At 35.5% G+C, this 25,492-nt stretch overlaps 2 protein-coding genes across 6 annotated transcripts; both read right to left on the reverse strand.

The window, feature by feature from the left end:
- Positions 1 to 302: 302 nt before the first annotated feature.
- Positions 303 to 11,202, reverse strand: LOC106371175 (callose synthase 1). Its single transcript, XM_022693147.2, has 43 exons — positions 11,011 to 11,202; positions 10,318 to 10,535; positions 10,144 to 10,244; positions 9,936 to 10,054; positions 9,759 to 9,852; positions 9,564 to 9,674; positions 9,350 to 9,466; positions 9,184 to 9,276; positions 9,012 to 9,103; positions 8,809 to 8,935; positions 8,578 to 8,715; positions 8,428 to 8,504; positions 8,247 to 8,340; positions 7,945 to 8,064; positions 7,744 to 7,861; positions 7,327 to 7,664; positions 7,183 to 7,235; positions 7,039 to 7,099; positions 6,853 to 6,934; positions 6,715 to 6,764; positions 6,544 to 6,630; positions 6,265 to 6,402; positions 6,088 to 6,182; positions 5,922 to 6,006; positions 5,683 to 5,843; positions 5,496 to 5,619; positions 5,309 to 5,406; positions 5,096 to 5,225; positions 4,844 to 4,995; positions 4,574 to 4,683; positions 4,363 to 4,488; positions 4,209 to 4,277; positions 3,934 to 4,123; positions 3,701 to 3,860; positions 3,445 to 3,564; positions 3,260 to 3,378; positions 3,092 to 3,175; positions 2,897 to 3,009; positions 2,583 to 2,812; positions 1,337 to 2,137; positions 1,215 to 1,265; positions 789 to 974; positions 303 to 712 (listed from the first exon to the last, which is right to left on the reverse strand). The coding sequence occupies exons 2-43, from the start codon at positions 10,502 to 10,504 to the stop codon at positions 464 to 466; spliced, it is 5,850 nt and encodes a 1,949-aa protein (XP_022548868.2). The 5' UTR covers positions 10,505 to 10,535; positions 11,011 to 11,202; the 3' UTR covers positions 303 to 463.
- Positions 11,203 to 13,382: 2,180 nt separating this feature from the next.
- On the reverse strand, positions 13,383 to 19,194 carry LOC125579405. 5 transcript variants are annotated; one of them, XR_007317427.1, is made up of 9 exons: positions 19,096 to 19,183; positions 15,538 to 19,016; positions 15,059 to 15,415; positions 14,856 to 14,973; positions 14,627 to 14,784; positions 14,415 to 14,525; positions 14,139 to 14,328; positions 13,819 to 14,063; positions 13,383 to 13,619 (listed from the first exon to the last, which is right to left on the reverse strand). XR_007317427.1 is itself a non-coding variant. In XM_048743462.1 (7 exons), exon 1 carries the CDS (start codon positions 17,427 to 17,429, stop codon positions 17,160 to 17,162), a length of 270 nt encoding a protein of 89 aa, XP_048599419.1. In that variant the 5' UTR covers positions 17,430 to 17,595; the 3' UTR covers positions 13,621 to 14,063; positions 14,139 to 14,328; positions 14,415 to 14,525; positions 14,627 to 14,784; positions 14,856 to 14,973; positions 15,059 to 15,415; positions 15,538 to 17,159. The 5 variants fall into 5 exon arrangements, 1 of the variants encoding a protein (XP_048599419.1); XR_007317429.1 differs by lacking the exon at positions 13,383 to 13,619 and having other exon boundaries at positions 13,621 to 14,063; positions 14,618 to 14,784; positions 19,096 to 19,194; XR_007317428.1 differs by lacking the exon at positions 13,383 to 13,619 and having other exon boundaries at positions 13,621 to 14,063; positions 15,054 to 15,415; positions 19,096 to 19,193.
- Between the last annotated feature and the right edge of the window lie 6,298 nt (positions 19,195 to 25,492).

Raw genomic sequence — 25,492 nt, forward strand, 5'->3', positions numbered from 1 at the left:
TATACTTTTTTATCTATACAAAATCCTTTTAAATATAAGTTCTAAAATAGGGATACAGTTAATCTTAAATTAAAATATTACATTTTTAACAAAATTGTTCTTTTTGAAAGCAAAGCCCTAAAACGACTTCTACTAGAAACAGAGAAAATGATAAACGTAAACAACTAATGAAATAATTATCAACAATAATTGGTAGTCGTTATCATGATTCATGACGTACGAGAAAACAACATATCATATGTAGAGAAGTTCAAATGATGCACATGTTCTTGAGTCTTTTAAATCGCGGGGATATGTTAAGAGATACGTCTAACTTTCCTTTATGCATGATTGAGTTGGTGAATAAACCAAAAAAAAAAGAAAGAAGAAAACATAGTTGTATGAAAGTTATAAGGCTTCTAAATGTAGATAACTTGTGAATCAAGCAACATATAACCATTAATCTATATTTACATGTTGCATGTCACTCCTTGTTTTTGGAAGACCTGTCTTTTCTGTGACCACCAAGAATACGAGAAATTTGAAGACCTCTGCTAAACGCTTGGTTAAAGAGCATTCTTGTCTGGAACTCAGACACAAAAGGAAACCAAGCCAAGAACGCAACCGGCGTGAACAGAAGCAAGCCCATCACGATCTCATAGCCGCGTGCTAGCGTCTTAACCGATGACCATACCCCTAGATGTTGGATCAGAGGCTTACAAGCTTGTGCAATCTGATGACGAGGACAAAAAACAAACCAATGTCACAAAACTGGCATCTTAGAGACAAAAGAAGAAAAATAAACTTACAAGAAGCATTCCCCATCCAGTTGGCATGAAGGCAAGCATGCAGATGAATAAGTCTTTGATTGTTATCAGAGGAAGTGCAAGGAGCGTAATGAGAATTGTAACAAATGCGAGGAACACAAGACCCTTTATGATTCTGAATAGAAGCTGGAAACTCGTGCTGAATCTTCTCCTTCCCATCCCCAAACCCTGCAATGATCATTACACTACATAAGTAGGGCGGCTCTGAGATTTATAGGGCGATTTATTAAAGATTTCAACTAAAATTATTTTTTACAAATTTGGGAGCCTAAAATTTTTTTCGGAAGTGCCTATCTCTAACTTTTTTCAAAAATTTTGGGGCCAAAGCCAATGTTTTATTCGGCTTTGTCCAAGATCGGCCTAAATTCTCAAGAAAATCAACTGAGAAATGTGAATAAAGATTCATACCTTCACAATGAGTAGAAGGAATAAGATGACAAACCATGAAGCTCCATAAACCTGAAAAACACCAAATCTCATTAATCAAATTCATTAATCAACTATTTAGAGTTATAAGCTGATAGCATTACCCAAAAGCTTTGATTTTTCCCTTTAAAGATACTGAGCTGATACACAAGCCCATACTGAAATATAAAGAACCGCAACGCCAAGAAAATCTCAAGTACGATACCGCGGACCCCCGAGTGCTTAAGATGCTCCAGCTCCTTCTCCCACCAAGACTCCCAGCTCTTCTCAGCCGGAACACCGATCCCTCCCCTGTTGTATATCCACTTGTTCCAGTCCGTCCAGTCATCAACGATCTTCTGCCACTCGAAGCCAGAGGGATTAAACAAAAAGGGAGCAAACAGCCACGTCACCACCATGAACCATATCGAAACAGTGATGAGAATATAAGTCACAACGCCCCTGTAAGATTGACCAAAGAGCTGATACACTAGCAAGAGAATCATCAGCTCGATGCCCTTCACGAAGTGGCTGCGAGAGTAGAATCTATAGTTCTCGGCGAATTTGGCGTGGAAGACAACAAAGCCACGTCCGGTTCCTCTGTACTCCGCGCCTCCGTGGAACAGTGTTCTTCCGTAGTAATGCGTTTTTGTGCCGAGCTGGAACGTGAAGAAGACAGAAGCGAGTTGTAGCTGCATCAGGACAAACTCGATCAGTGCGTTGTGGAAGCCTCTTTCGAGTCCGATCTCCATCATCATAGGGAGAGCCATCAGAAAACCGATCTGCACGAATGATTGGGAAGCGAGAGCTGCCTCGAGAGGCCTGTTGTTACGGAAAGCTCGTTGGTTGCTTAACCCTTGTTCAAGCCCACTGAGTACTAGGTATAACCGGCCGTAGAGAAAGACATATACTGTAAGCACTGTTAACTGTCAAAAACACACACAGAAAATGGCTTCAGACATAGACATCTAATGATTGACACCAATGTTCAAGAAATGGCTAGGCATTAGCTAGACGCTCTGTGTAGACGTTAACGAATTATTAATTTATTTTATATACATTTTATATTTATATAAAATATTTTAGTTTTTGGTTTAATTATAAAATTATTTTGATGAATACAAAAAAAAAAAAATTAGATAAATTCGTGAATTTTTACTAACATTATTATTTAGTTTAACATATTTATACTAATTTAAATCGATCTAAAGCACTTTAGAACGTTTTAAACCGATTCAAAATGGTTTAAACCAATTTGATTCTTCTAAATCAGATTTTAAGAAAAAAATTTCGGTTAGAGGGGATTTGCCACCTTGACACCTACTTTTTGAACCTTGATTGAGACAGAAAAAGGGAAAAACTCAAACTTACCATGGTACTGAAATAGAAACCAATGGTGGTGAAATAACAAGACAGCATCCGGAAGAAATCAAAACGGTGTCCCAGTCTGTACAAGTCCCGGCTCAGAGTTTGCTCACCGTTTCCATTGGCGATTTTGGCCTCAAACATTGAGATCTGGTTGAGTCCCACGTCTCTCCCTTTACCAACTTGTATGTATTCATGATGAGTTACGTTTCCTTCACGCAGAGTTGAGTTAAAACCTGAAACCAGTAATCAGGTATGAGAAAATTAAGTACACTACATCATATGTGTAACCACCAGAGAAGAAGAGATCAAGCAAGTACCTGCAAAGATGTCTTCACTAAGATTAATGACTTTAGAAGCTTTGCAGATACCACCTCTGGTGAGGTGAAACAGACGATCAAAAATATCTGGATGACCGTAATGGAATCGTATCCTGGGAGCAGCAAAAGAAAGAACACATTAACTTTGACAATCACAATATCCACATATTTCACAATAGGGATGATAATACTTACTTTAAGGGACTAGCTAGCACCCTTTGCCCAATTGTTACAAAGCTGTTCTCCTGATTTGACATAAACCATGCAAGAGAAGACACACTGGGCCACAAGAAACCACAGACATAGGAGATCAATATTGTCTAAACAATCTAAAAGAGAGAAACTAGATCATCCAGTAGGTACCTTCCAGTGAAAATATGCTCTCTGAGACCAAGAATGGTAGGGAATCTCACGCCTCCATGCTTAACAAGAAACTCTTGCAGCAAGTTCCTCATTTTGAAAGCTTCCTCCATATAGTTATCCTATTTTTTCAAGTCTTTAGAGGTTAAGAGTCTCCCATGGTGCAAAAGAAAATTAATGCAACGCACCTGGTTCATGTCAATTGTTTGCAACCCTTCTCCACGTGTAAAAATGATAGCATGGTTCTGATTTTCCGGCTTTCCCTCTCCTAGTATAGCTGGTCCCGGAAGCTTAATCCGATAAATGAGCTGACAGAAAAAAATATAAGCTCAGTCTCTCCACAAAGTAGAACAATAGCATCAGTATCATCTGATCTCATCTTTGTAGTTTAGAAAACACACAAGAATCCACTGGTGTGAACAGCATCAATACTCATTTAGGTACCTGATCTAGTGTTTGAACAGATTCAGAAGAATCCATTGGTTTCGTCTGTGGAGCAGCTTTCACAAGAGCTGAGTAATAAATCTTTTCCTCTGTCCCCTTATAACTTTCTTTATGTGTTTGCTCGACCTCATCAATATAAGCAACACGAATAGACGGATACCTAACACAAAAGAATAAAGGCTAAGAAATTAATAACAAAGAAGATCAAAGGATGAAAAAAATGAAGACATTACGTTGTCATAAGTCTCAATATGTCTTTAGCACGTTGGTCACCAGATCTCTTGTGGATACTGTATTGTTGGCAGGAAACCACAAAGGTGAATTTCATATCCGCAAGTGCTTGACACTGTGCCCATAGTGACTCTCCACTCTTTGATGCTTCTTCACTGGTTAACTCCAGAGCCTTGTAGCCTTTCAATAATTCTAGAAGAAGAAAAAAGGTAGTTTAAGGAGTGCTTTCACACTTTACAATAAGTAAAGGAGATCACAGTGAAAATTATTCAAGAACCTTCATCCTTTGCCATGTCAAGGAAGGCCTGAAGTTCCAAAGCCTTTCGATAATACATCATGCCTCGCACTAGTTGAAACAAAATCATAAAAAATCAGGCACAACAAGGTTATCAACAAGATCAAGAGAGGACACTAAAGTCAAGTCTATGTACCAGTTTTAGTCAGAGTTTGGCCTCTGTAAGATGCCCATAGACGAAGCTCCTCTTCCAACTCATCTTTTGTTCTTAGTTCTTCTTCGCTGCCACATTTAACTCGTTCCAGGAAGTTCGTCCATTCGTCTGACGTAAGCCATGAACTCAGCTGTTAGCTCAAAAACAATAATAGCGCCCATCTGATAAAAGAAGCGGAAGAGAAAAGTGAAACCTGGGAAGATCTTCTGCAAGTAAAAAAGTATGGAGACTCCATCTTCATTTTGCTGTTCTAAACCAAATATGGAGAAAAGAACATCCTCTGAAAAGTATGGTGTTAGGACCCTACGAACAAAAAGAAGAAGCAAAATGGGAGTTGTTAAGATAGAGTAAGGCTAAAGCTTTTCACATTCATTTACTGCTTGTATGAAACATGAAACTGAGAGGACAGTTAATAGATGTGTCATAGATGGCCATGAAATAAGTAGAAAGTGATGGAACCTACGAGAAGGAAAGCATGTTGCGGATCTTGGGTGCAGGAGGCATGTCCATGAATAAAGAATTTGAAAAGAAAGTTAGACGCCTTCGAGCTTCCAAGTTGGACGGAACATCCATAGCTGACTCCTTGACAGTAAGCAAAAGATGAAGCCTCTTGATCTGCAAAAAGAAGCAAAGCAGATAAACCACTTAGACGCTCCTCATGTGTAATGAAAACAAGAGTTAGATAAATGAAATAATTTTTAAGGAAGAGCCTTGCTTTTTCTTTCCAGGCTTCCTTTTGAGAGTAAACAGGGAACTGAAGTTGGCTGAAATATTTGCGCTGCTGATGAAGAGGGGTCATGACGTCGTACTTGACATAAGCTCCATTGTGGGCAGTCTCTAGTAAGCTATGGATTGAAAACTCTATATCAAAGTGCTTAAAACAGAAAAAAAAAATGTTTGACCAGGTTCATGCAAATGGTGTTCTTACCTTGGAACTTCTTCGTCCATTATGTCTCTAGTCACCACTTCTAACATGTTCAGCAAGACAATTACAATCTGATCCTTGTCCTCCTCTCTGTTTTGTATCTATTGCAAGTAGAACAAGCTTAGTAATTTCCTTAAGTTCATGCAAATTTAGGCAGAGATATTCATCGTTGTAATGCTACAGGATGTACCAAATATTCGATTAGCTGAACAAACTGGCCATACAGATCAGGAAGAGAACTCAGGTTCAGTTCTGTTATCAGTGTTTCTTTCTCGATGTGTTCATCAATCTTGGAGAAGATATCATTTATGACCCTGGACAAGAACAAGTTAGAAAAAGGCGGTTGGAACAAAGGAAAAGAGATTTTAATAACTTACTGTCTTTCTCGTTCTCCAATAACCAAATAATTAATGAGATTCTTGAAGGAGGCATAGCATTCGCTAACTGCACAAGTCATGTAGCTGTCAACAGCCAGTCTCTTTTTCAGTTCACGGTCTTTTCCATTGCTGTCTTTAGCCATATCCAAAGCTATTGGGATCTATGACATTTAAACATGATTACATCAGCATAATAAAATGTAACACCCGAAGACATAAGTCATAAGATAAATCTTCACCTTACTAGCCAGTAGAAAAGGTGGCCAACGGATAAGATCCAAATCAGGGTCAGACCAATATGGCACAAGTAAAAGTTCCATCTCCCTGTACAAAAAAACAACATTATCACATATCATTAGTTTCAGATTGAGAGAGAGATGAAAATTATTCAAAGCTAGACTGAACCTATCACTAATCAGATCCTCTTCTCTGAAACTACTGATTATTTTGTTCCACATCTGAGCAAACCGTGCTGCTTCCTTGTCTTTACTAGATGGGAGCTGGATACCAAAAGAAAGAACACAACCTTAAATAGAGTTATGATAGTGAAAATAGCTGAAAAGATAACAGCAGTAATCAAACCTGATCAAACTTGCGAGAGAAGGTTGCCTTGAATCCCCTTTTCTTTGCATCGTCGCTGTTATCATGTGGCACCAAGCAATCATTAAAGGCCCCTGGTATGGACTGAAATCTTGACCTCAACATTGCAAGTGTCCGGATCTGAAGTGAAACAAACTTCTTTCAAAAGACCATCTCACTTTATAACTAAACAAGTGAATGTATGTAAATTAAGTAGTCCTATTTGAAAAAAAAAAGTAGTCCTATTTGCTTTTTTAATACAGAATGAGTGCAATTATAAACCTCTCCAAGACGGCGGAAAGCTCCATTTAAACCTCCAACCAGAGTTGAAACGATAGCATACCATATTTGAGTGTCCATGAAATAAACCTGCATATAGAAGTTAGCATTCAATAAGGGGAAACCACAAGAACAAAAGAGAATATAAGAATTAACAATATGTTTAAAACTCACGAGAATAACCGGTGACCAGAGTGCAATGACGACCCCTAAATTATTCTTAGCTGCACAAACCAACAAAACAACGACAGAGTTACTTAACAAAAACAGCATTACCCTATAAGCAAATCCCAACATACTAATTTCCATTACCATGAGGGAAAAACTCATGCCAGCTGTAGACTGATATATGGATTCGCATTATATCTTTGGTTGGACCAACAAGTGGCTTAATCTGTTTTAAAGATGGAAAGCATGAGAGAACTATACATTGATGGACTGATATGAATGTCATGTTACTAAACATAAACATCAATGCAAGAAAATGTTGATAAATACCTCAGCGTAAAAACTGAAAGCCAGCTTTGAAATCAGAAGAACAATCCAGAACATCGTGTACCTAGAAATCATTAAGCAGTGTTGAGATAACAACCAACAGTTCACTATTTCAGCCTAAGGGTGTAAAGTTTTTAGGCTCCTTACTTGAAAAGTGACAACGCACTCTCATGCATACCCCTTCCTATGTACAGCCGAGGCTGTATCACCAACAACCATGATAAGTCCGATCTTTTTTCGGTTCAACACAAACATTTAATCAAGATAAAAGGCACATGGATAACTTTGTACCTGAGACCACCACATCATCAGCATCATTATCTTAAAATCAGATCTTTCAAGATAACGTCGAATGAATGGAAATAAAAACAGCAACGCAGAAAGCATGTTCGGGGACAAGTAGATAAGAATCGCCACTATGAAAAGGGAAGGCGAATTATGGCTGTGTCCACCAAACCAATTCTTTATGGTCAGCGCAAAGCCAGAAGCGTTTTTCCAGCTGTAGGCGTAAGCAACCGGCATGACTATAACCCATCCTGCAGCCGCACCAGCCTTCAAGACGTATCTGAGTTTCACATAGGGTGACATGCTGTGTCTTGCCTTCCAGCTGAGGGCTATGTCAAGGAGAGCTGTGAAATATTAAGACAAAACAGTCAGAAAACTGATAGGAAACAACAGAAAATTTGTAACTGTGTAATGCATTATCACCTTGTGCAAGCTTTAGTACAGCTGCGGTGATGAAAATGCTCAGAACCTTAAGGAAGACATCACCCTGAAATATGGCACTCAACTCTCCGGAACCATTCCATGCAATAACAATCATTGCCTTAACAAGAAACGATACATCAAATAACACAACAGGTGATAAAAATACAATATATTTGGAAGATAAGCATACTAAATACGTACTTGCAAACACAGGATGTAGAAGCTCCACATTCTATCAAAGCTTCTAAATATATGCCAGAAGGAGCGTATCTCAACAAAATTGACTTTTCCCATCCACCGATCTCCACTATTTGATTTTATCTGCACCATTATTATGAACATAAAACAATGATTTATAGAAACAAAAAAAAAACTTGATTAATTATGAACATAACATCTTAGTTTACAAGTTTATGATCCACAAGACCAATTTTATGCAAAATATGCTCACATAACCAGAAGGCTACATATGCAAGACATTGTTTAGTCTCTATTAGTAATACCTCGCTGTTCTCAACTCGAAGTTCTTCAGCTGTCAGGCAAAAGAAATCAGCATCAGCTCGCATAGGCCACCCTAAGCGAAAACATCGAATTGACCTGCAAAGTTTACACGCAACAAGGAAATTAGACCACCATTAATTCTGATGGATAGCATGAGATTCCAAATAGTTTATTAGCATTTACCAAAAATACTCATTCAAGTCATCATAGTTTCTCCAAACAGAATGCTTTGACTTTCCATTTCTACTTCTCTTTGCTTCCTGTAACACACAAAGATCATTGAAGGAAGGCTCGAGAAGAAAAAGATGGCCACCATAAGTTGAACCAACTAACCTTTGCAATTGTCTTGTATATAGGAGTCACTACTTTCTGCAGGAAAGCTTCATCGTCGCCACCATAAGCTGGCTTTACATGCTCCCCTGTCATTGGACTAACACTACCAGCCAACATACCATACAACTCGAAAGCCATCTGAACATATACAAAAATCAAAATTGCACTTAAAACAGCTAGGAAAATGTTGTTCTTCTTCTCAAATAATCAGAAACTGAATTGGATCCGTACATGGTGGTATATATAACAGATGCATTCTGGCATGAATCTCAGGTTTGCTGCTTCTCCCCAGATCAGAAGATAAAGTCCCATGTAGAGCAATTTACGCTGTTGTACCTCTTGTTGAATAGTCGGCAACCTTCAAATTCAAACAAGAGGATAAATTAGACAGAAGGTATTATAATCTGGTAAGTTAGAAAAGTATGAAATCTCACCAAAGACTACTTTTCCGACCCAAGTACTTGCACCATTTTTTGTAGTTTCTGAACAGTTTCTTCATCACTATGGTCAAGGCCCGATCATCCAACTAGAGAAGTTATTGTACAACAATCACTTTAGTAACAAATGCCTAAGCAAAGAGCAATAGGAAGACAGCAAAATGCATACCTTTGGTTCTTGTTCTGGTCTTGGATATTGTCGGATGTGGACATTAGCAAGTAACAAGATCAGGTGCTCTCTTTGATTGGAAACACTATCTTCCTGCACTCAAATTGTTAAATAAAAATCAGTAAAGACAAAACTTTCAAGTCAGAATATTCTCTAACATAATCACCTGGAAACCAAACATGGACTGAAGCCAGTCTAGAATGTCTTCGTCTATTTTCTTCTTGTGACCTGCTTTCCATGGCAATCCCCTTATATTTCTAAGAGCGGTTACAGCAGCTTGTATCTGCAGAACATCATTCAAAACAGATTGCTTAGAGTGAAAAGACAATTATAAAAATAAAAGAACAGAACATTAAAAAGCTAAGCAGGTGGATAAAAACCTCAGGCAATCTCATTATAGCCTGATTCTGACTATCAGGGTCTAAGGGAAGTATATTGTAAGGCTTGTAAATCTGTGTCTTCTCTTCCACCTTCTTCTGCTGTTGCAAAATCTACAGCAGAAGAAAAAAAAAGATGATCAGAAACAGATGTTGATCAATAATTCTACATTGGATAATATCTATTATCAGCTTCACCTTTATAGGCACTGGCACATCTTCTGTCTGGTTAACAGCCTTCAAGACTTCAAAGAGAACGGCAGCAGTTTGATAGGCCTTTGTAAGTTGAGCACTAAAAAATATGAAGGTAACGTTGTAAGAATAAAACGCAAAATTTGAATAAGTTTTTTATTCAGTCAAAACACACAAACTAACCGGTCAGCTTTATCAGCAGCATTCAAAGCATGGATGTACTTCTCGTAGTAGTGTTGATAAAATCTCTGCATCTCACGCGCATCACTCTTTTGCCTTCCTGCCAAAGTTGTTTCATTCTCCTAGCAAATGAAAAAAAAAAACAAAAACGGCATGAGTTTAAACAACGCAAACATGTTATTAGTGAATCATAGTGTTAAGAATCATTCACCCTTTCTAATCGTTGAAGAAGAGCAGTCTTAAACTGGCGAACACCACGTCCACTTGATGTCGGATCAAGCCTATGCGCCTTTTCAAACGCGTAAAATCGACCTGGTAACATTAGCCAAGATCAGTTAAGATGAGTAGTCAACTTTCATTTAATCACAGTCAAAAGCAAACTCACATAGGTAAGCAACTCGTGGGTTACTAGCTTCAACTTCATTAGCCACACGAAGGATGGGAGCAATCTCCACTAAAGAAGATGGCACCACTTCACTATCAAGCATAGCTTCTCCAAGACTACCAAGGGTCTGAGTCCGTTGAATCGGCCTGTGCGGCCGAGACGGACCACTCTCCCTTCTTTGAGACATCTTCTAATATCTTCCGACAATCAGTCTTGAGCTTATGAAAAAAAAAACACAACCATAAGCGATATAAAAGAGAAGGAACCAAAATTAAATATCCTAAATAGTAAGATGTTACTTTAATAGGTAAGCAAACTTTCGATTCATCTTTGCAAAAGGTTTAATCACTATAAACGAGAAAAGCTATCTTCTTTTTTTGAAAAGAAACAAAAGCTGCAGACGATGTAAAGCACAAACCTTTAGCCAATTCAACAATCCATTAGCCAAATTCTGCTTCTAGAAACAGAAAGTTCTAATCTTTACAAAGCTTAAACCAGTTTAGGCAAGCTTAAGAACAAAGACCTAGAAGATGGATCATCATGAGGTAAGTAAAAAAAAAACAGTGAAAGTTGAAATTTTTCGAAACCATAGAATCAGATAAGTGAAACCCACAAGCAAACAATGAAAAATCAAAAGACTCAGAATCTGCCAAAAATCGAAACACAGTGAAATGACCTAAGCTGATCAATCACCTGACAGAGAGACAGAGGATGAGAAAGAGAGGACCAAATACTCAACCAAGCGATTGGTGAGCAGAAGTCAAAGTCATCAGCTTTATTCTTCGCCGGTTAAACGGGTCTCCGGCGACGAGAGTCGACTAGAGAGAGAGAGGAAACGCCGGAGGAGGAAAGCAACGGCTTCAACTCAGGCGCCAAATTTCTATATAGGTAGACCTTTCCTTTTTTGCAGCCTTTCATTTCAACCACTAATAATTTGCCACGTCATCATTACTTAATGGCGTTTTATATTTTTGGAAGCCGCCTGATAAGTTTTCCTTTTTTACTATATTTTTATCTTTTTCTTAATGTGTAAACATTATGGTTCGAAAAGTCAAATGAATAACATTACGTCCAAAACAATGATTATGTCACAGTTTTGTATTCTACTTGGATAAAACATAAATAAAAGAGTTCAGAACTTTATTTTAATTGTCTCGTGGATATTGTATATTAGTTCAATTATTATTATTATTAAAGATGTTTATTAATTACAAGGGTATTTGGAGTATAGGTTTGATATGGAATAATTCGGATCCCTTTTTCTTGTTCCAGGTACTCGTTTTATAGACCTTGGGAGATGGATCATAAGTCATAACGACCACACGATCGAGCATCAGGTGACTTTATGATCGTCTTTAATGCCTCGATCTTCTTTACGTTTTGGTTTGAGTATGTCAACTCGGCATTGATCATCCTAAAGAGCTGGGGATGGGCATGTGACCTTCGTGAGCATGTTGCGTTTGTTCACAACTGGAACTCAATGGCAGCCCTTGACAAGTACGTACCCTTCCATATTTTATGTTGGAGGTGGAAGCAGAGGACCTCCTTCTGTTATGCTGTCTGAGAAAGCTCACAGCTGTGGGAGGTGAAGAAGCTAAAGAGTTAATGGAACCTATTCTAGTCGCTAGTTAACCTTTTCTCAAATGAAAAAAAAAAGAAGTTTAATACTATTTGTTGACTTGTGGCCAATACTATATGTTGATTGAGGATGCTAACTTGCATAAGGCCAGAACGAGTTACAGCCGCTTATATGGTACCAACGGAGATGTGATTGACTATATATGTATAATCTTATGTGTACACGAGTCACAACTCAAGCGATGCAGTTTCACATTCGGCGAGTTGGTTATTTGATCGAGACTTCTTTGGGTTTCATGCTTAGAGAGGAAAGAGGAGGGCCAACCAGAGAGACGTAGACGTACCGTTTGAAATCAGTCAACGTGGAGACCATCAATCCTTTCTTTTCCAGCAATATGTGTCTCGGTGGTTCATGGAAAAAATCCACTTTAAGCGCTCTACACTTAATCCCACAGATTTTGTCATGGATGGAAACATCTAATCAACCTTTGGGACCAAGAGAGATCAATTTAACCCTATTCTTCCTTTGAAGAAAGAACACTTCCATCAAAAATTCATCTCTTCGAGAAAGGTCCTTTTTTTGAGATACAATTTCGAAGAAGAAGATCTTTATCCTAACCGTCTTGCACTCTTGTGCGAAGGTATTTTGGAACCGGTAGATGCAGCGAGATTCATTTTAATGAAATTCGAGGTTATGGACTTGTATTTAAAGCCGCATTCACAAGTTGGTTCATCAAAAGTCGTTTGAAGAGATTAAAGTGAGATTGTTCTCTTTTTCTAGTGTAGATGCACTAGGGGCGGAGCCCCCGCGCAAGCGCGGGGTCGTGGAACGGAGTTGTTGTTCTATATGTCTGCAAGTGATGCCGTATTTGTGAAGTTTACATTGTGCTTTGATCATTGATTTTTCAAACTTTGTATTGTAATAGGATTGAGGTGTGATGATGAATTATGTATGCAGTTGTTTCTCCACTTATAAGGAGTAGACCCTTTTAGTAATGAGGTTGTTATAATTGTGGTGTTGCTTTGCAGAAATTTGTATATGCAAAGGGTTGTAGTTCCGGGCATCATTAGCGAGATGTTGGTGTGTTGTTTGTGAAGGGGGACGGGGTGAGGGTTGTAAACGAAGGGCTGTTGGCATGTGTGTAAGTGTGTTGTATGGGATGGTATTTAGTTACGTAAATTAACCAGCATCCACCTAGAGTTACATTTTGTTTGTTACTGAGGTTTTTTGTTTGTTTGTTTTGTTCTAATCTTTTTTGTTGAATTTGAAGTTTTTGACCTTATTTTTCGTGAATGTATTATCCAAAACATAAATTTGTTGATTTCTTAGTGCATGTATATGATTTGATATGCCGTTCAAAAAAAAGTATATAATTTTATAATTTTATAATTTTATCTTCATTATCTTGTTTCTAGCATACTGATTTTTTCGGAAGAAAGGCTTTATAACATTTGTTAAAATCCCACTTAGACACTTAAACTATATGTTGGACCCTCAAAAACTTTATGGTTAGAAATCATCGATTCAGCTACATGGTTAAACTCATTACATGTCAAATACATCCATGGCTTGATTAGTTAATACAAATTACAATTGTGTTGAAAAGCAAAAAGCAAAAAATAATATGAGATAAGTTGTTTCAATATATTCATCTGTCTAACCTCACCTGCTGTAACCCTATTTAACAGTGGAGGACACTTCATTCCTTGGATGGGAAGCAAACCTTTAAAACAAAATCCAATCAACTTTAAAACATGGGAGAAGTGAGTCAACCTATACTTTTGTTAATACAAAAATGCTTACATCGATCTAGATAGCTCCATGCATACTTATTGAATACATGAAATACTAAAAAAAAACGTGCTACCAAAACAGCTGTGAGTCAGCAATAGTGTATTGGCCTCCAATAATCTGAAGCTTACCCATTGCGAGGTTTCTTCGAAGTGCGCACACTCCACACCATCTGCCTCTTGAAACTCTTCGGGAGACATGTCAGATAAAGCATGGATATCGTTTAGTTCAGTATTTCCTCCTGGGTGGCCTTCCACCATGACAATTACTGGGGTCACTGCTGTTGACAGCTAAACTGCTTTCAACGTTGGGATGAATCTTTTTTTTTCACAGCTCCAGCTCATGGCATCTCATCGTCAGGGTTATCATAACCTCACTGGAGAGATCATTGGAAACATAAGGCATTAATGCAAGGAGTGGTGAAATGTAAGTATGAATGGAGTCAGCTTACTTGTGCTGCGGGAGGGGTGGACGTTGGTTGCGACAAAAAATGCGGGATACGGTGAATGACTACTTGGTGAATAACTGCTTTCCTGAGAAATTAAACTCCGAAAGCTTCAGCTGGAATGTTAAGTTCCTCACTACGATATCTTCAACGCATTGTGGTAGGCTATGCTCTCTGGGTCTTCCACTCCGGCGCCCTGTTTGAGATTGAGTATTTATTAAATGATCATCCCATTTTATTAAATCTAAAAACAGATAACAAAGGTCATTTGGTGGGTGTTACCATGTCCTGAGACAGTGATGAGGCAGGGACTTCGGTAAGCTTGTTCATCTCAGCGTCCAAACCACAAACAGAACAGAGTTCGAGTGATCTGTTACCATCTCAACCTGGCACCTAGTCATCGAAGATAGATAAGATTTGTTAGGGATTAGGTGCATTTGTTTCCTTCTCAGAAGTTTTAAAGCACGTCTAAAACTTTGTACAACCTGGATTACCTAACAATAACTACAATGTTTGCATCATGACAGGCTGTGCATGTAAGCGATGAGAAACTACGCTAAAGTTTCCGGGAGCATTTAGATTATGAGAAGTAGCACCACCCATTTGCTTTTTCAATGCTGTCAACTTTCGCAGTGCACAAGAACTCTGCAGCCTGCAAGTGTTTGGGTTTGTAAGAGGGTAGTTGCAAGAGAGTAAGCTGGAGGTTTTAAGTTCGAGGCTAACTTGTGGTGGTGAAATGATTACATAAGAATTCAGCTCTCACAGTGTTAATGATACAATCTTCTTCACCCCTCCATATTTTGTAGCAGTTGAGGCGGACCCATCTTCACTCCCCTGGAAACTGAGAAAAACCGTGTATAAGTACAATTAATACAAACTGAAAATTAAAAAAGAATGCAAAGCAAAGCAAACACCTCAGACCTTACCCTATGTTACTCTCGCTATCAAAATAGAAATGGGTCCTTGAGGTTGGGTTCTCCGAAGATGAAATATCATACAACAGGGAGTCAACATGCCTACCTCCCACTATTTTTGGATTTAAGCTCGTTGAACCGATCACGTTTGGATCCATATCAAAGAACAGTTTCTCATGGTGCTGCCTGCTATAAAAGTTTGTAATAGAAATCTTTGAATGAGCGAAAGAGTAAGTGTTTTTTAAGAATTTAATAGCATTAAGGGAATAGTTTGTTCTAGCATCTGAATACGTAAGTTTTCCATAAATCACATAAAAAACAGTCTGAGCAATTGGAAGCTCTTGTTTCTCTGGTTTCCAGTCAAAAGCTCTGCCCAAAAATGAAAGCAAATTAAGAAATAGATCTCCGTTAGCGCTTTGACGACATTTGTGTAACCGTTGACGATATGATGATGAAATAGAAAGCTGGTGTTAGGGTACCAATATCGTTACCTTCTCTCATCTTGTATCGTAGGTGGAGGATAATGCTCATGAGATCGTCGTTATTCTTGATGTTAAGTTAATCTCGGAAGCGGCTTTCGATTTCTCACAGGAGACTGAACAGATTGAAACCCTAATCTACATCGAAGAGGAAGACTACGAAGAGAAGTGGCTTTCGTTGTAATTGTTTATTCTGATTTTACTGGGCCACTTTGTCCAAAAACACACTTCAGAGTCAGTGAATCAACCCATTTCGTAAATCAATACACGCGAAATCGAAAATGCAAAACGCAGACTCATTTTTCTTTGTGGGACCCACTTTGCCTATGTGGACAGCTTTAGGAGTGAGCAAAAACTCATCTGTTATAATGGGCTGGGCTGCGAGGAAAATGAATTAGCTGGCCCACACGCAAAATCACGGAGGCGTAGATTAAGTAAGCGCAAACGAAGCCCGATCGTATTTCATGGGTTTTTTTTTAAGCCCAATCCGTCAGTGACTTGGCACAATGAGTGGTTGAGAATATTTTGCCCATGTGGCATCCTTTATAACATCCAAAATTAGTCCATTTTATATAGTGGGATTTAATATGAAATGGATCTGACTGGTGACCATTCAAAAAATAAGAGGAACAAATAAAAAAGTAATGTACGAAAATAAAATAGCATGAATGAAAAGAATAGTTATTCTAATATTCTTTATCAATTTTAACAAGGAATAGTTTTGTTCTTTAATTCTCTACAAAAAAAAAGGAACGAAAGAGAATGAGAAAGAATTATTATTCCTTATGAATGATGTTTTTTAAAGGAACGTTAGGGAATACATTATTCCTCGCCGTTTCCTGGTCACCATTCATACCCGTGATGTATTCATGACTCATCAATTTTGAGCAAAAGTGTTTGTTGGACTCCAGTGTCATCAAACTTGATTTTCCTTAGAAATTTCTATATAAGTGTTTATCTATATATGATCATATCTTAAGTAGAAATTAAAATAAATGATCATAGCGACTCTTAAAACATTTATTCTTTTAGCGTATCATCTAATCCAACTAGTAGTCATTAGTCAAGAACAGTGGTCTGAGATATTATTCTAGGCTTTCTAGGTAATTCACACATTTTCTTCTTTCTGATAATTAAAACTAAAGAATAAATGCACAACTTTTCTACCCACTAGATATTTCCAGTAGTAGTGTATATACTCTGTCATTTATTCTCCTTAAGTATCATTTATTCTCCTAATACAAGTAGCTTTCTATAAAGAGGTACCAGCTATAAATAAACTATCATCATTTTCTGGTTGCCAAAATAAAACATTATTCATATATATATAGATATATATATTAATATATATACAGCATAGAAAATCGGTTCGAAAGATATGATGAATATTTGGTGACGAATACTTAACTAACACGCTGACGTTTTGTTTCTCTTGTTTAACATGGGCTCACGTCATTTCTTGTTTTCTTAATCAATCATGAATCAAACTGGAGATTAAATTACAAATAAACTTTATAAAAAAAAAAGAAAACAAAAAAATTTATAAACAAAGGAAATTGAACATTATCTAACATGCAGAAATAATATTCAAACATAATTCACCAGAAACTACTGAATCATATACGTTTTGTGATTTAGCTTTCCAGTGGTGACGATGAAGGAGAAGCAAGAGAAGAGAGTCTCATGGAAGAAGGAGACATCTCGCCGCCTGCAGGCATATCCTGAAGAACCGCCAAAATCCGGCTGATGCTCGTGGATTTCGCTGACCGGAAACTATGAAGTCTCTTCATCGTGTTTGACTTAGAGAAAACACTCGAAGATGTAGAGAGAATAAGATATACAAGAGCTTGAACCATAGCGAAAATGCTCACTTTCATCAGCATACCTTCCAAGCTTCCTTCCATTAATGATATTAAGAGTCACACAAGAATTCTATACTGCACCGTTGACTTTGTTATTGTTGTTCTTGTCTTAAGATGGATCGATGAGTTAGAGATTTAAGTTTTTTCAGGCAAAGTCACTTGTTTAAATAGGGCTTGACACAAGAGCGAGCCATATTTGACCAGAGGCAAGAACGTCGAAGTAACGAAATAAAATTATAATATAGTTTATAGAGGCCTTAAATTTCCATTAGAACTTTCAATCTTATCTGGTCAAAGCAGACGTGGAGTTTTTGATTAAAAATATTGTAGACAAAATGATATGTACTAGAAACAGAATGAAAATTCAAGATTTTATCTTCGAAAACAAAACGACAAAGATCATGTTGTATTTATTTAGTTCATGTGCTTAATTATTCTCAACCTAATGTATCAATATAAGTAACATGCATGCACTGACGCACATGATGGCATGAACATACGTGCGCGCGTACGTAAGATATAACCGTATATATAAAGGTTTTAAAACGTGAACGAAATAAATTTCTGTTTGCATTATATCAAATAATGAGTCATTAAGACATAAATGTTCAAATTGTGATCAATTAGCTTCTAAAACCTTCAGTTAGATTACCCAAAACCACTTTATGCCAAAGACCTCATGATATTCTAACAATTTGTGCGCTTCATCCAAAGTCGTGTTTAGAGGCTTTTGAAAAAGACATTTGCCTAGGGTCTCCAAATTTTGTAGAAATTTTAGGGTCCTAAATTACAAAAAAAATACTTTTACATGGTAGTTAACATATTCTCGTAGTTAGATTTTTATTTATATTTGAATTTAAATTAGACTTCTGTTTAAATTAACTAGGTTTGTGATCATTTTTGCTATATTTTAAATAAACTATAAAGATTCTACTTCTAAAAAACTGTAAATATTTTATCACATTGGTCTTTTCTTTTATATGCTATGAGTTAAATTTATTTTATATATTTATGAGAATTTGATAAAGAAAATATAATATTTTTAATATATAGTTTAGTATAGTTAATTTAAATGCTAAGATTTACATTTTTGACAGCTACCAACATTTCAATCAACAATTTATATCTTTGTATTTATATTACAAATTCATATTTATTGTTCATATTTAAAATTTTTATTTTATAAAATTTTGGTGAAGAAAATTTGGAAAACGTTTATGTAATAATTCAAAACTTTTGAGTGTTATATATATATATATATATTATTAAAAATATATCATGTAAAATATATTTTTAAACTCGCCTCGGACCTCCGAAAACCTTCGCACGGCACTGCTTCATCAAACTGAACTTCACTGAACTAGTGAAAATTTTACCCGTCTGCATCCATTCACATATCACAGCTAGATAATCAATCATAGCTAAGCTTCATCAGTTTTGAGAGTTGCTCTCACTACACGTTTATGTCCTGATGGATCTCCCGAAATGTTTCTGCAGCGTTGCTGGTTCGGTTTAATGGTATTATTTCCCGTCATCAAATCATCATCCTTCGACAATGAACTCTTCATTCTTAGACACGACTTCATGTGTGAATGCATCTTCTCGGGTTTGAATGACTTCCCACATTGCCTATATTATGAGTTACCATCCATTTTAATTACATCAATCCTAATAATATTATTAAGGGATAAAAAATAGTTAGGCTTACGAGCATAGTGGAGCCATTGAAGGCTTGCTTGAAGCCACCTTTGGTTTACAAAATTCAATTGTGTCTTTCATCTTTATGGCATTCCATGCCCCTTCAAAGCTTTTTCTATATAACCAAAAGAAAAAACATGTTACCAATTTGATACAAATTATTGATATAGTATAACAAATATTATATAATTTAATTAGCTTGAGAGCGCCAATGATATGAGAACTAGTCAGCTAAAAAGTAATGATTTCTAGTTGAGATATACTATCAAAGAGTAGTAGTCCCAATCATATGCGGCATTAACAGCTAAAAAGTAACGATTTAAATATTTAAATCGTTAAACAACTATTAATTAATTGATTAAAAATACGAGTAGTTAGTACTTTGGAGTAGGGCTGGACATTTTATCCGTTAAATTTGATTCGATTCACTATTCGTTTCGATTCGATACGAAAATTCCGGATATCTGTATAAACTTTTTATAAATTTATAATCATCAATAAAATAAATATATTCGAATATAAAATCAAATAAAGTAATCCGTATAAAATTTTTATAAATTTTGAAATATTATTTAGTCTATTTTTATAATCCTACAAAACAAATTCAAATATAAACTTTTAGTCGTAGCACCATTTGTTTCCTTTTGATATTTATAAATTCTATTTAATTTTATTTTTTTATTATTTTTTTCATATCATTTTTTTTTTAAATTATATAAATTGATTTAATATATTTTGACCAAAAGTAATAAATAAAAAGATATCTGAAATTACAATTTTAAAATAAATAAAAATAATATTTTATCTTAATTTTATTTAAATAAATTAAAATTTATATTAATTTATTGATATGAAAATAATAAAATATTAACAAAAATTTATTTTAAAGTTTTATTACTGCACATGATGCATGAAAATACCTAGTATAGAAAGAAATAGAATATTAGTACTTATCCATTTTTTTCATTATAACTGGTAAATATTTTATGGAATAAAAAAGAATAAATATTCAAGAATTTTTTATTCAAAAAATGCATTTCAATTGCACCCTTTGTCTCGTGAAGTTATTATATTTTGAAACAATGAAAACACAAAATAAAAATACCCAATATGATTTATGAAAACTACAAAACAATCCATTAATGAAAATATATAGTTTTTTTACAGCGGAGAGCAATATCTATATATATAAAGAAATGTTCGCCTCTCTCCCGTGAAGCCACGTCATCAATTCGTACGTTCGGGGAGTGACACGTGTCCCATTTTATATTTAGGGCCAAAATAAATAAATGCAGTTAAGGGTAATTGAACCCAGCACCTCTAGCACATGTAATTTCTCTTAGAACCACTAGGCTAAAGTCACTTTTTATAAATATGTGGCCGCGAAAATACTTATTATCGTGTCAGCTGGAAGCCCATGCTTCTTCTGCTTGTGGCCAGGGCCGACACTGAACTGACGTCAAGATGAAGATCGTGAAGTTAAAAACTTTGCTCCAAACAGTTTTGCAATGTTTCCAACCTTTATAACTTGATGCATATAATATATATCAAAATACATTTGTTGTACACGCTTTTATTAGTTTTGCTTTTAAAAGAAGGATTTACAGTTATAAATGTTTTGTGCCAGTGAAGTAATGGTTGAAAAATCTCTATACATATGTCATTTTAAAATAACACTCAACTTCTATATATAGTCAATACATATGTACATGTTATATTTTAGACTAATAAATATTTTCTCTTTTAAAAATATAGAAAACAATTTTTTTAGTCTACAAGCAAATGTTGTAAAACAAGTATGCATTATACAAAATAATATATATTTAAAATTCATACACAAAAAAATAAAAATTGTTATATGCCTCTTTCTGACACATGCACACTCCACTATGAATAAGAATTAAAAAAAAAACAGTATTGTCATCAAACTTTATCACAAATCCACATTTGTACATCTATAATTATGAGTTAGACAATTAGTTAATTTGATACAATACCAAAGCAAGAATAATCGAAAAACAACTATACCACCGCATACTAATAAGTAAGACATAACAGATAACCAAATTCTTGAATCTTAAAATAAATTTCAACTCGAGCATTTAGTGAATATCAAATTAACTAATATCCCGCCCGTAGGGCGGGCCGACCCTAGTCTTTATATATAAAAGAGAGTTATCTCTCTCCTGGGTGCGCCACCTCAGCATCCACGTCAAAAAGTCGGAGGCTGTCGTCGCGACACGTGTTCCCTTCAGACAAAACACATCGTTTCATTAACTCACGGCAATTAGAGCCTGACTGGTTTAACCGCAGCGGTTGCGGTTGCGGTTGCGGGAGTTTGCGGATGCGGGTGGTTGCGGTTTCTAGCTGTTTTAAGAGATTCGTACGACTGGTTCTGCGGTTAGAAATTTGTGCGTTTGCGGGATACTTATGACTGGTTAACTACCAAATGCAGCAGCTGTTAAATAATAAATTAATAATATTTACATTTTATACAATTATAAAAATATCAAAAATAATAATATTATAATAAATATAAAATTTATATTTAGAAAGATATAGTTTAATTTTTTTAAAAAAATAGAAAATATTTTTATTTTAAAGTTTTATAATATTAATTAAAATTTAATTGATATATTTTAGCATTTTTATAATTTCACTTTAATTTTTTTTATTGAATTTTTTTATTTTTGTATTTATATTGTTTTGGAAAAAAAATAATTTTTTTTTATCCTCCCGCAAACGCCCGCAACCGCAAACGCTAGCTGGAACCAGCTTTTGAATTTATGAGGTTCAGAGCGATTTGGAGCGGTTTAAAGCGGTTTGAGCGATTGTTGCAAAACGCCAGCAACCGCTACTAACCGCAAAAGCTGCGTTTGCGGGTGGTAGCGGGAAAACCAGTCATACCCTTAGATGGGCTTGGCAGCGGGTGGGTTGATACGTCTTCCATTATTAAAACTCGCAGTTGCATTAACGATTATGCAAAATCGATAAATTTTGGGCCTTTTTGTTTTCTTTAATTAAGTTGGCTGTGTATCTTAACTGGGCCTTAAAATATATCTTAAGAAGCCACATACATAGAATGAAATCCATCGACAATAACTTACTCGCGTTAAGATTTAACGGCGTCGTTGCAGTAACGATTAAGAGTTCACCCCACCGCCTCTGGTCAGTCCGGCGTTACGGTTTACGACTGCATTCAATCAACCTAATTACCCTTCTCATTAACGGTACAGATAACCCTTCCACTACCTCGCATTCAATACAACCCTTCCTTCATCCATGATAGTGATTGTACTCCTATAAATAACAGAGCCAGCTTCGTTGAGATGCATCACTTTCTCCTTCTCAAGCATTATAATCCTTAGAGATTCACTAACCAGCGATGGCAACCTCATCCGTTTTGATCGCCAATTTGAATGTTGTCCGCTGTAACGTCACCGTCTACGTCCGTTTTCACTGATGTCATTCTCCGTTGATCATGCTGTCAAGAGCATCTCAACAAGCAAGAAGAAGCTATGGCTATTTCATTGGTGGAAGCCGATAATCTGATGGTAGAGACTTTAAATAAAATCGTAGATCTGAAAGCTTTATATTTCAATGCATGAGTAGGGGCTAGAGAATGCTAATAAATCTCTGCCGTAAGCGTATAATTGTGTCGGCGATGTTGATGAAAGAGAAGAGGAGAAGAGACATCACATCATCATATTCTAATGATATATATAGATATGTTCATACGTATATATCAAATATGAGATTCTATAATAAAAGATCTGGAGTATCATTTTGGTATTAAAAAGTTTTATGACATGTGTATGAATATATAAAGATTATTATCTAATATGTATTCCTTCGTTCCAAAACTTCTTTTTTGGTTGTTCCAAAACTTTAGTCTTTGATATTCTATAAAAAAAGAATATCTAAAAATACATGATACATCACCTCTTTGTAAATCTAGGTCTCTTTTTTGTCTCTGCTTTGGCCTTTAAAATAGAATTTCAAACTTGCATTCTCTGTTTACGTTTAGCAAGAAAAGGAACAACCTTTAGTTCTGACTTATGTTGCTACACCTCGCTCAAGCTGGGGCAGAGTTATTCCCAGTGGTTTAGGCTTACGTTGCGTATTGAAAGTTATGTTTCAACACTTAATTTTATAAAACTATCTACAGTATTGGTGTAATATCTTTTTTGGCTCATGACATGTGAAGCAAATAGTGAGCAAGATTTCCGAGTGAGACCTACTATGCATATATAACTCGCTATAAACTATCTACAGTATTGGTGTAATATCTTTTTTGGCTCATGACATGTGAAAAATCTAAAATAATTACATTAATGAAAAAAGAAAAATTTCTTATTAATTACCAAGCCTTTAAATTCTAATAAGAACAACAAAACAAATAATGAAGATTAATATTATTTTAAGTTGCGAATAAATGAAATATTTTTATAAATATAATAAAAATTTAAGGTGGTTTTAATTAACTTTCACTTTCTTATTACCCATTCATACATAAGTAAAAATATTATAATTATCATCATGACATCATATTTTTATACAAATAAATTTTAAAAGATTATTAAAGAAATTAAAATAAATTAAAGAAAGCATTATAATATTAAAAAATCAATCATCCAAAATTAAAAATAAGCGGAGTTCGACAACAAAGAAGAAAAATTAATTTACATATATTTTCATCATCTTTATTATTAGTTCAGAGTATTTTTTGGTTCCGTAAATATGACCTTAAATAAATTGAAATATTTCAAACTGAAAAAATTAGATTTGCACGTTTATTAATTTTTTATTTTTTTTTAATAATCCGGTGTATCGTGCCCTCCACCAAAATGAGTCCAGACTATCGCGAGTGTCCGTAGCAGCCTACATTCACCGGACCGTGTGAGAGTCTGGATGTTATATTTTATCTCCAACAGCCAGAGGGATTCGAACCCATGTCCATGATCATATCTTTCTATTTTACTCAGCTCTTCAATATCATATTCAGCTTAACATAAACCGTAACAAAATGCAATCATGTTGAGTCCAAATCGACTCATATAAATGATAATCATGAGAACCACAAAACCATTTTTAAGAGTACAAAATATAAAAAACCACAAGCAACCAACTAACTATGGATTCAGAATTATAAAAGAAAAACATACCACGAGAACACCACCTACAGCTCATTCACTCAAACAATAATATATTATATGATACAACTTAATTATATAGACACAAACAACAAAATAAAACATAATTAATCTTAACATCATAATTCCTCCGCACATCCTAACATTCTTAAAAACGTTATTATACACTTCTTTTCTAAAAACTTACACAAAACACACGTAAAAAATGTACAATTAAATAGCTATATACATGATAATGATAAGTAAAATATATCCCGCCTGTAGGGCGGACCGACCCTAGTTGAACATATTTTACTGTTGAGGACATTTATTACATTGGTCAATCACTAATGAATTTACGGTATTTTATAGTGAAAGACTCTAACCACAATTATCAAAGAAGACTACATAACTATTTTTCAGATTTGATCAATGTTTTTTTGTTTGATATCATCAAAGATTTGATCAATGGTTGTTTGACTCTTGCATTGTGTTGATTTTTTTTCTCATGATTGGAACTAAATATAGTGTCAACTGTCAAGAAAATCCTGCTATTTGCCAAAAGAGACAATAGAACCGACGTGTATTGATCTCGAGTATTGTTTCTCAGACCTTAGGATTCTACAGTCTGAATTTCAAAGTTAAAATTCTGAAGAAAAGAAAAGGAAAACAGAAACATGAGACATGCTCACAGATCGATGACTACAGACAGCTTCTGGATCCAGGTCAATGGTCCGATGACCTTGTGTAAACCTTGAAGGTGTAAATGCCCCTTTCAGTTTCTCTCCACAACTTTCTTGAATCAAAAGAGCAAGAACAATAATCTTGAAAGTCTGATTTGGATTCAGTTTCCATAGTTGATGCAGTTTTAAAGGAAGAGGTTCTTCCACTAATGCTTAGAGAAGTCAAAGCCTTCCTGAAAACAATATCACAATTCAGGTTCTGAGTCATATACAAAACACACATCTCAACAATGTCAAAAACCAAAATTTATATCTTCTTTACCTGTTACTCTGGTTAGCCATTGAGGCAATACGCGACATATGCTGAAGCTTCTTCCAAAATGATCTGAAACAAAAAATTACACAGAAAAAATAATTTAAGAATATATGTATTACGAAGTAGATGGCAACTTACAACATTAAACTTTGTGAAAAAAGAGAGCAAGTAAAGTGGGATAAATAACTCAGTGATTGATGACTTTTCCATCTTGTTTCTGCTAAGTGCCACGAGAGTTCAGTTAGAGAAACCTTCAAGGTATCAAAACTGCCGAAA

The sequence above is a fragment of the Brassica napus genome, chromosome A10, assembly GCF_020379485.1.
Source record: "Brassica napus cultivar Da-Ae chromosome A10, Da-Ae, whole genome shotgun sequence".
Classification (NCBI taxonomy): domain Eukaryota; kingdom Viridiplantae; phylum Streptophyta; class Magnoliopsida; order Brassicales; family Brassicaceae; genus Brassica; species Brassica napus.

Bases quoted from the DNA above. Each gene is read 5' to 3' on its own strand.
- LOC106371175 (XM_022693147.2), bottom strand. From the start codon at position 10,504: ATGTCTCAAAGAAGGGAGAGTGGTCCGTCTCGGCCGCACAGGCCGATT. The intron at 8,065-8,246 runs GTATTACTAATA...ATAATGGTGCAG, and splicing joins TTCGAGTTGAGAACAGCGAG to ATAAAATCAAATAGTGGAGA. The intron at 7,100-7,182 runs GTAAGGAGCCTA...AATGATTTCTAG, and splicing joins AGTGCGTTGTCACTTTTCAA to GTACACGATGTTCTGGATTG.
- LOC125579405 (XM_048743462.1), bottom strand. From the start codon at position 17,429: ATGGAAGGAAGCTTGGAAGGTATGCTGATGAAAGTGAGCATTTTCGCT.